We start from the raw sequence: 11,194 nt of genomic DNA on the forward strand, positions 1-11,194 counted from the left end.
GGCAAATTCATCCACAATGTCCTTGGTGTTTAATTTAAGGCTTCGTGTATTCTCAGTGGAAAGAATGGCTGTTTTCCATAGTCTTTCCATAAAAGAGAATTTAAATGAAGGAAAGAGAATTAAAACTGTGCAGGTGTCGCTGAAGCTATGTAATACAGTTGTGATACAGTCTTTTCAACTAGCTAGCTACCAACCTCACACAGGTTTTTTTTATTTATTCATTCGGCTATTATTTCATTTGGCCGTGGCAATGCAGCGTTTGCACATGGTTTTTAAAAAATGCCGCAGTTCTACGGCAGCAACGTAACAAATTCACACAAGAAATTACCGAGCCCTGCACATGACATGCAGACAAAAAAAATATCCTATATATTTATTGTGGCCACGAATTAAGAATACGTTCCCTCGTTTTAATTAAAAGGTTCCTCTTGGTGGCCACCAATCAGCCTGGGCCCATATGCACGTGCATACCCTGCATACTTAGGCGCTATGCCCCTGCCTCTGACCCTTGCCACTATGGCAGCACCTGTTGTGAGACATGCACGATTTTCTTAAAAGAGGGAAATTGTAACCTCTTGGGTCCTCTGACTTTTTCACATTTTTATGACAGTACATAATCCTAAAAGAAAACCATCAAAATAGAGTGCAGTGCTTATCTTGAATCCCACTTTTCACTTTGATTTTGTAGCAAGCATGATCTCTCCAAAATGAAAATGTAATGGTAAACATTGAAGATTAGCAACAAAGCTGTAGATTCATTACGCAACACACTGTTTCCACACAAAACAATTCATTTAGCACACTAATTTACATAACACTCTTCCATTGACATTCATTCAGGACAGCCTTTGATCTCCTAATTGGGATCCATTTAGTCGCAACGAAATGGAAATATTGGCAGATTATCGGAAAAGAAAAAAAATCTTGGTTCTTTTCATCGGTTGTTGATTGGATTTTGAGATGTACGAATTGCATTTAAAGGTAAATGTGATTGGGGAGGGACAGGTTTCAGCAGAATAAATTATTGGAAATGTCCAGCATACATCACCAGAGAGAAGTCTGTCCTTTTACCGGCTGATCGGAGTTAATGATATTTTAATTAAGAATTATTATTTGATTATTATTAGAAAAATGTAAAAGATAGTCTACTTTGAATGGTCTTCTTTGATAGCCTTTGAAGGACAGTAGACAGCAAGGCGGCTCCCCAAGGTTTTGGAGCAGAGGAAGAGAGGCAATAACAATCCATAACCTCTCAGTGACACTTTAAACTTTTTGGATCTGCTGAAATATTAATCAATCTGTACTCTTGCCTAATGGAACAGATTTAGCCGATCAGTGCTCCTTCCCATCCGTCTGCCAGACCTGTCTCAAGTTTCAAACCGGACACACACACATAAAGTGTTTCTGGGTACTCATTTCAGCTCTTTAAGAATAGTCTCCAGTGTTTATTTAAGAAGTGAACACACACATAGCAACTTTGCTTTATATCATGCATGTTTACATGTGTGACACGGTACATTCATACAATGTTGGTTCTCTGGCTAAAAAGATTTAAACAGGCCATAGACACATTGTAAACACCTGGTAAAGGCAGTCTGCCAAGTCTGGATGATATAACTGTTGTAAACTGTTGACTTGTAAAATGTGATTAGTGTTGCCACTGAAAAAATATAAATAAATTAGTTTTCCTCCACAGTCAGTTCCCCCACCCAATAAACCCACAATATTCAAATATTCACATTTTACCCATAAGTCTCCTACATATTTTATTGTTGGTAATTGAAAAGTATTTTAATTCATTTTAAATGATCATCCCTATGAAAGTGTGAAAATGTTTCGTTAAATCATGATTATGACATATAATGTTGAAAGTCATAATTCTGAAATAAGTTTAAAAAAAAATGACAACTATTCATAATTATGACATTAAAATCAAAATGATGACAAAAGTTCAAAATTATAACAAAAAATGATAATTATGACAAAATTTGCCATGACTCATAATTTCTTTTCTTTTTTTTTATAATGATGACTTAATATATCATAATTTCTAACTGTTGTCTCTTTTTAACTTACCATTTATGATTTATCAAAGCAAAGATGATTTAGCCCATGATTCAATCATCAGTTTGTTCAATTAATGATGAAGGTATTGCAATGCTCCCACAAAATGATTTCAAGTAAAGCATCACACCAATTTTCATTCAGACTCCCTGATGTCACTCTAAATGACACTTTTGTAAATTAATTCCCATCATATGCTCAGTGCCTGTGAGCAAAAGAGGGAATATCTTGTCTGTTCTGAACTCTGAACAAGAGAGCCAGGAATCAGTGATGGAGTCTCGTTTCCTTCTGGTCAGATTTTGAGGTCATCCATCCTGGTCTTGTTGTTGCTGTAGCGACTTGAATGGCTGGGCCTGCGTTGCTGGCTTGGTGATCCAGGTACAGAATTCGCTGTTTTGTTGATCTTGACATCTGCAGTGTCTGGTTTCCCGCTGCGCTCTACAGCCATGTTCTCTCGGTTCTGCTTGTAAACAGAGCGGCTGCCGTGTGGCGGGAAATTTCCATCGGGTTCTGAGAGGTTGAAGTGTGGCTCGGTGGGAAAGGGAGCCGGAGGTGGTGCGTGAGCTGGAAAATACGGGTAGTTTGGCACAAATGGAACCACCTCACTGGGCACTTTTGATTCAGTGTAGCAGACCGAATGTGAGCGCCTGTATCGGAGACCCTGACGGCATTTGGTGAAACCCAGGTGATACATCTCCACCAGGTTGAGCAGCAGAGAGACACAAGCCACGGCCAGCATGAACACAATAAAAATGTTTTTTTCTGTAGGTCGTGAGATGTAGCAGTTGACAGTGTTGGGACAGGGCCATCTGTTGCAGGTGTACAGTGGCTTGAGCTCAAATCCATATAGGAAGTACTGTGCCACAATGAAGCCCACTTCAAACAGTGTTTTAAAGATGATGTTGAAGACATACGTGCATAGCAAGACTCCTTGCAGACAGATCTTCCCCTGTTCATCACGTACGGGACCTTTTCCAGATTTGGTGCTCAAATGTGCCTGTTTGTCTGCCCTGCTTGCCTCATTGCCTTTTTGTTTCTGCTCCATGCGCACCAGGTGCAGGATGTGGCCCAGGTAGATCAGTGTCGGAGTGGAGACGAAGATGATCTGAAGCACCCAGAATCGGATGTGAGAGATTGGGAAGGTTATATCATAACATACATTCTGACAACCAGGTTGTTTGGTGTCACAGGTGAAACCGGACTGCTCATCGCCCCAAACCTTCTCTGCGGCAGCACCGAGCACAAAGATGCGGAAGATGAAGAGTACGGTGAGCCAGACTTTGCCCACCACCGTGGAGTGTTCCTGGGCACTTTCCAAAAGCTTCCCAAGAGAGTTCCAGTCTCCCATTACTGTTGTGTGCTCACCTGCAAATACACACAAAAATATAGGGTTACACCAATTTTAATTCAGCTAATAATCAGTTATGGTCAATAATCAATAAATGGCAGCTGTGAAAATTTCTATATTATTTAGTCTGAATAATAGTTGGCAAAGGTAAACTACATTATTTACAAAATAAGGGAAATGAATAAGCACAATCCAGTCAGAGTTTACATGGTACAATACATACCTACAAAAATGTATACTCTTATTTATGCATTAACATTTCGGTTTTTTAATTTAGGTCCAAAAAAAAAGGTCCAAACACATTTACTTAGTCAACTAAATGTGGACATTCATTAGACTTCTGTTGAAAATACATATAGTATATATAATTACAATTGTATTTTTATGCTATTTTTGCAAATGAGACATCCCCAAATAGAGGATTTAGTCAGTCTGTCCCCAAAATAGGGTTAATTATATACATACACACACAGACACACTTACACACATACAGTAACATACATATACTATTAGAGGGGTGCAAGGTTCTTTGTCATGTTTGAGGGATGTGTTGTTATATTTGGTCACATGGCCTGAGGTTTGACTGACATGTCTTCATGCCTGAGCATGACCTGAAACAGGTGGACATACTCGACCCCTACACACACACACACACACACACATAAGGATCTTCCAACACACTTCATACTTTTTGTATTGCATACTGTCTGTTAACAGATTCTCTTGAGCTAAAAGTTAAAGTGTTAACTTTTCAAAACTTTTAAAGTTATAGACCCCCAAATAAGATGCTGCCCTTGCGAAGGGGCAGCTATATATTTCATGTATAGAGAAAGTATTTAGAAAACAGAATAAACTTTTATTATTACTGTTATTAATAATAAGAATTTTTTTTCTTTCTTTCATTTATTTTTACTGTATTTTTCTCTGAACTATTCCAGAATTTGTCCCCGGACCTTAGTTTGACAACCTTGCCCTTTATATACATAGATTCCAATAATACAATTCTGAAAGAATTTTTCCATTTTATATGTATTAGTTTATTTATGAATTTTATATGAATCTATTTATGAATTTTATATGAATCTAGTTTATTTAACAGCATTTTTACACTAAAACACAAATTCTCTGAAGACCATTAGATTTTCAGATACACTCTAAACACAAAGTATTTCAAAACCAAAATACACACCCTTTCTCAGATAATCACCCAGACATACAGTGATTAGTCATTCACAAATAAATACACACACAGTCATATATGAATTAATCGCATTAGTCATTATACTAAATATAGGATTCCTTTTGCTTCCCAAAATCTGATGGATATGACAATCATACCACTAAGCCATTATCTTTACATATAGATCCATAGATTGATTCATGCTGGTAAATTAAAGGAATCAAAAACTGTTAGAAGTGAATACAAGACAGAGATGAATCTGAAAGGTTCAGGTGTGTCTATGGGTCAGAGTGTGTGAGAGTCAGTTAATTCTATAGCTTGAAACTCACCTTTCTTAAATGTCCAGAGTTAAAATGATCCCCTCATACATAAATAGTAATAAGTCTACAAGTGTAGACGCAGTGCTGCACTTCTTCTGTCACACATACACTTTCTTCTGTACTCCAACACTGGCTCAAACAGAAAAAGAGAACTGTCCCATACAAATACACTGTATATATGTGTGTGTGTGCATGTATGAGTGAGTGTGCTGAGGTTCATTTTGGCAGGGAACACAATCCCTAGGGAGAATTTTGAAGAGTGCACCACCTGCCTTGTTTCTCAGAGCCTCTCAGATGAGTGACAGCTGTCAGGACCAATGGCAGAGCTCACAGGACACACATTCCTCCCTTTGAAGGAAAGCGACTGAAACACAGCATATTTTTGTCTTTCTATTTTGGTTTTTCCTTTTTTAAAAGTGTGTTTAGCACCAAACAAAGAACAAATAGAAGTTAGAGAGCAAGAAGTAGACAGGAGACGCGTCTGTGTCACTCTGCTATGTAATGGTCTGACTGAGATATTTTACATTCTCTAAGCCCAGGTAAACCAGACTGCCTGTTGACAGAAGACCCATGACTCAAAACAGGTTCATAAAATAGTTCATTAATTTATCTGATTGGCTGATAAGTGGGATGGTATGTATATATTATATATATACACAGTAAAATAAGCAGTCTCAATTTAACATTTTGTTAAGATCATACATGGTCCCTATCTATCAAGAGTTAAAAGTACACTAATTGTAGTGTTGAATTTACAGCGTTAAAATGGCACCTTATACTGCTGAAAAATGACACTGAGTGTCACTATTGTTATAAATGTTTTACACCTCTGGTGTTGTTGTTATTTCTGTGGATTACTCTACAAGTGACATCAAGAAAGTATTCCTTTCAGTGCAAAATGTATTTTTACATTCTTCTATGTTGTATATTATTATATATTATTGAAATTCTGGGAATAAATTAATAAACTGAATTGCTTATTTCGCTGGAGTCACGTGGGATCCATCTAAAATGCATTGGTTATTTATTTATTTATTTAATTCAGGGGTCTCTAAACTCAGTCCTGGAGGGCCCTGTTCTGCAGAGTTTAGCTCCAATTTGCCTCAACACACTGGAAGTTTCAAGTATACCTTCAAGTAGACCTTAATTAGCTGGTTCAAGTGTGTTTGTTTAGGGTTGGAGCTAAACTCTGCAGGACACCAGCCCTCTAGGACTGAGTTTGGTGACCCCTGCTTTAATTAATAAATCAAAAGTAGGTCAGTACACTTGAATGGAAACGCGATATGGGCTAGTGTCTGTGAATGTTAAGCCGCAAAAAAAAAAAAAACTATTTAAATATGAATCCTGCATGTTCTGCTGGTCGGCGCAGGCGCGCAGTTTTGTTTACACACATACTGAAACGCGTGTGATGCTAGTTGGTTTTCAGCCTCTGCCACCTCAACATATGAGTACATGAATGTTCTGAGAGTCACTTTATGAGCATTTTATCATTTCTTTTGAGAAAATATATCGTCATATCATATACAAACAGAAACCTAAAGGTCTTCAGGGCAAACCGTCAAAATAAAAGTTTGGTTTAAATTGAAGAAACTGTGACAGAAATACTCAATGTAATGATAGTGCTACTACTATGATAAAATTATTATTAAAGCATAATTTCTTAAGGAATATTTACCAGAAGAAATATTTACCAGAATTTATTTACCAGAAAAAATGTAAATATACAACACAGTATTTCTGAAAAAAAATATATAATAAAATAATAATAATAAATATTTAAAAAAAAAAATCTATTTATTAGAGATGCCTTTAAAATTTAATGAAACCTTTAAAATGGAATGCAGAAAATTAATGGAAAACACAGAATTTGGTAAAAATAAATAAATAAATAAATAAAACTGAATTTGAGGGGAGAAAACATTTCATGGGGACTTGAAAATTGAATTTTTGTTAAAGGGGTCATATGACGTTGCTAAAAAGAACATTATTTTGTGTATTTGGTGTAATGAAATGTGTTTATGCGGTTTACGGTTCAAAAAACACATTATTTTTCACATATTGTACATTATTGTTGCTCCTCTATGCCCTGCCTTTCTGAAACGCATCGATTTTTACAAAGCTCCTCGTTCTGAAAAGCGAGGTGTGCTCTGATTGGCCGGCTATCCAGTGCGTTGTGATTGGCCGAATACCTCAAGCGTGTGATGGAAATGTTACGCCCCTCACCATACTGAGAAAAAAAACAATAAAACCCATTACAAACGAGGCATTTGCTGCATCCAGTGGGGACATAATTACAGATTATAATGACTTATACTGTCTTTTTACGCGTTGCGTTGCATCACGCCGTGTAAACATAAAACCATGTCTGCATTTGTGATCGGAGAAACAACAAACAATCAACAAGCGCTACTCTACACTGCTCAAAACTCATGTTTGAATCATCAGTGGCAAATTCTTTAAATATGAAAATGTACTTACAGGTTGTGAGTCAGAAGCACCAGACTGTCTTTGCAAAGTTGGAATTGCCCCACTTTATATAAACAGCCTTTGTGAACAGGCATCGTAGGCTATTCTCCCAGGTTCAGGAAAAAGTCCTCCGTAAAATGCGCTGCACACATCTGAATATTTGGGTTGAACTGTTCTGGAACAGTGTTGTAAATACAACTTAACCACTGATTTCTAGTTGTGTCCTCTTTTGGAAGGCCAAACAAAGTAGTTTCGCTTTCACAACGAAACACACAGCGTCTCCACGACATGGCGGCGCCGGCAACAGTACTACAGCGAGAATCAAAGTTACGCCTTCTTTCTTTGCGTGAACATTTGTGCGGTGTTATACAAATCTTCCCACACAGTGACGTAGACATGTGGGGGCGTGTTAGAACGAGGCATTTTAGGAAGGCATGGACGAGTCTTAACTTTTATAAATAGCTCTTTGGGTTTGAGACGTTAGTCTTTGCAACTTCAGGGATCTTATCCATGCATGAACAGCTTGTAACACTCCAAAGAGAAAGGAAAACTTGAAATTGCATCATATGACCCCTTTAAACTTTTAATAAATTGCTTTTAAATTGTGTAAGTTTGATGATTTCAATTAATTAGATATGATTTTTGATTAGTAAAATTGAATTTAACCATATAAACAGAATCGAAAAAATTTTAATTTAAAATTTGGAAAAAATAAAACAGAATTTGGGAAAAAAATACAACTGATTTCATAGGGCCCTACCTCTGTGGCAAATGTAGGTCATTCCAAATTCTATCAATAAATACTATAAGCAATTTTAACAAAAGATTATTAAAACAGATGTCCTGTTGTAATGTAAAAAGTAGGCTACTTAATCAAAAAGGTATCATCATTATGTTCATGAACAGGAGAGACTGGACCTTGCAGTTGTGGATAACACTTTACGGTGTACTGTGGTTTCTATGAAGAGCTGGTCGAGCTGTAGCATCCCCTAGAGGTAATGCATTGTACAGACGTACAAGTAAAACAAAAATAAATCTCAAACTTTTATAGGCTACTTGTGCAATTAAAAGAATACATGGAATAATTAGGCTACTTTAAAACATTTGTTTGACACGCACATTTTTTAAACAATAAAAAAGCAATGCCTGAATTGAATAATGAAGATTTTACCACAAAGAACGATTAAGATTTTATTTCATTGTAGTATTTTTAGGTACAATATAAGTATAAAATTGTATACAACAGTGTAAATTTATTTATACATTGCTCTAAAATTGTGTGGAGTAATAGTACATATTTTTTTTAAGTATTCTGAGTTAAATAAAATTTAAAAACATCATCAATGACATTAGCCCTCATTAACATTAAGTGTTTGAGTGAATGAAGTGTTTGAGTGAGTGCCCGATTTAAGTTTCAGAGAGTGACAGGGCGAGCACTTCTAAAAGGAGCACAGTTTATGAGAGATCCAGGCTCCCACTGGGGAATCCTTGGAGTTATTGAGATGGCGACTTGTTGCCCTAGCAACAAGAAAGACAATTTCTGCGATGTTGAGCAGGATGCAGACGCCGGACACCGCAAGCATGAATATAGTGAACACTGTTTTCTCTGTTGGTCGGGACACAAAGCAATCGACTATGTTTGGGCACGGGTACGAGTCACACTTTACCAGCCGGAACATCTTGTATCCTGGGTAAATCATGTAGAACAGATACATAAAGGCGGATTCGAATAACACACGGAACAGCAGGCTGATCATGTATGTCCACCAAAGGGCGCCAGTAATCTTCATCTTTTGATTTTTTATCTGCTCTAAGTCCTTTGGACTGGTGCGGCCAGCTTGGCGATACAACTTTTTGTCGATATGCCGACGATGTGCAATGTGCATGACAACCAGCAGGGCGGGGGTAGAGACCATGATGAGCTGCAGCGCCCACAGTCGGATGTGAGAGATGGGGAAGAAGTGGTCGTAGCATACGCTGTTGCAGCCGGGCTGCTGGGTGTTGCAGGTGAAATGCGCTTTCTCATCGCCCCACACGCTCTCCGCCGCCACCACCAGAACCAGGATCCGGAAAATGAAGAAGACAGACAGCCAAATCCGCCCAATGCCTGTGGAATGCCGGTTCACGCCGCTGATCACGGCATAAAAAGACGCCCAGTTCATTTTTGGTTCCAGATCTGAAAGACAAGAGAAAACCCCAGTTATTAGGAAACACACACACCCAACTGACGGCTCGTTATCTGGCATATTTAAAAAATATTTTATACAATACGTACAATAATTGGAATCAGGAAGATAAAAAAAAAGAATCATAATACTTATATTCAACAAGGACACATTAAATTGATCAAAAGCTACAGTGAAGACATTTATAATTTTTTTATATTCATCAAAAAAAATTGCATCAGTTTCCACAAAAATTAAGCAGCACAACTGTTTTCAACACTGATAATAATAATAATAAATATTTGTTGAGCCCTAAATCATCATATTAGAATTTCTGAAGAATCATGTGACACTTAAGACTGCAGTAATTGCTGTTGTAAATTCAGCATTACATGAATAAATTAAAATATATTGAAATATATTAAAATAGAGACCATTTTAATTCTAGCAATGTTTCACAATATCACTGTTTTTAATCTATTCATGATAAAACAAATGCATCCTTGGTAAACATAAGAGATTTAAAAACAGAAAAAATCGACCCCAAATGTTTCATTATATATACGTACACACACAGCACACAAAATGTGGACCAGCACTGAGATATGCATAAACCCATATAGTACATCAAAGTCTTGATTTAAGCCCTCTCATTACTGCTCAATAACCATGAGATGTCATAATAAACAACACACTGACAACATCTGATGCAACATACAAATATAGGTCTTTGAAACACTGCACAACACAAAAATATGAAGTTCGAATATGCCTCGACAATGGACTTAGATGTCCTGTACAGGCTGGTAATTGCACAACATGATATTTAATGACTCTGTATTCCTGAAAGTACCTCATTGGCTGAAAACCATTAAACAAGAAAAGCAAGTGCAAGGACAAAGTACAACCACATCTACAGCAGAAAACAGCAGCAGACGACCCATGTTCTGACAGAAAGAGAAAGTGAGTGAGAGAAAGAGATTTATGCAGTATTCAGCATTACCAGGCTCCGCAGGTGGCGTTAGTGGCATGGGCAGAGCCCGTGTAGAGGGGTTCTGAGACCCGCCGTGTTTTCGGTGTGTGTATGTGTGTACTTCTGTCAAATGGAGTGTCTCCAGCTTACAGCAGCCATTTATGAAGGCACGGCCACCCATGTGACCGGCGAACTCACAGCCAATGTCATTCTCCCATCACACAATGAAAGCGTGGGTTCAGTCACAGAACAAGAGTGTGTGCTTGGATGTGTGTGTTTGTGTGATATGGGTCATCGAGTATCTTCCATCTTTTACTTTTGCCTTTCTGCCTCATAGATCTGTGTAATATTAAATGCTCACAGGACCAAGCAGCATTTTTCTTTTTCTTTCCTCTTTTTTTTATACAAATTTAAGCACACTAATTATTAAATCAGTTTTTAGAAGTTTTGAATTAAATATGTAGAAGTTTAGAAATGGTCATAACAGTTAGAAATGTACCAACAGTTCGGTTTTCAAATATCCTGAATCAATAATATGCAACCATATGGGAATTCATTAAAATGATGATGCATTCATATCATTATGCCTTCCTATTATTGGTGAATACTGCTATTATTCTATACTCTTATCATCTAACAGAATATACTTTTTAGTGTGTATGTGTGTGTGTATATATA

General features: G+C 37.2%; 2 protein-coding genes across 4 annotated transcripts in view; both read right to left on the bottom strand.

Annotated features, from left to right (window-relative positions):
- Positions 1-2,356: 2,356 nt before the first annotated feature.
- LOC107680361 (gap junction alpha-3 protein-like) lies at positions 2,357-3,412 on the bottom strand. The gene has a single exon (XM_016476222.1). It carries the CDS (start codon positions 3,410-3,412, stop codon positions 2,357-2,359), a length of 1,056 nt encoding a protein of 351 aa, XP_016331708.1.
- Positions 3,413-8,683: 5,271 nt separating this feature from the next.
- Positions 8,684-11,194, bottom strand: part of LOC107680359 (gap junction beta-1 protein-like) — a 3,340-nt gene continuing 829 nt past the window's right edge. For 2 of the 3 annotated variants that reach the window (XM_016476219.1, XM_016476220.1), the window contains exon 2: positions 8,684-9,554. In XM_016476219.1, coding sequence (XP_016331705.1) covers positions 8,818-9,540 — 723 coding nt within the window. In that variant the 5' untranslated portion in view covers positions 9,541-9,554 and the 3' untranslated portion in view covers positions 8,684-8,817. Of the gene's footprint in view, positions 9,555-10,546; positions 10,651-11,194 lie in introns of those variants that run through there. The other variant, XM_016476217.1, reaches the window with a different exon arrangement.

This window comes from Sinocyclocheilus anshuiensis, unplaced genomic scaffold, assembly GCF_001515605.1.
Source record: "Sinocyclocheilus anshuiensis isolate Anshui unplaced genomic scaffold, SAMN03320099.WGS_v1.1 scaffold1262, whole genome shotgun sequence".
In the NCBI taxonomy this organism is placed as follows: domain Eukaryota; kingdom Metazoa; phylum Chordata; class Actinopteri; order Cypriniformes; family Cyprinidae; genus Sinocyclocheilus; species Sinocyclocheilus anshuiensis.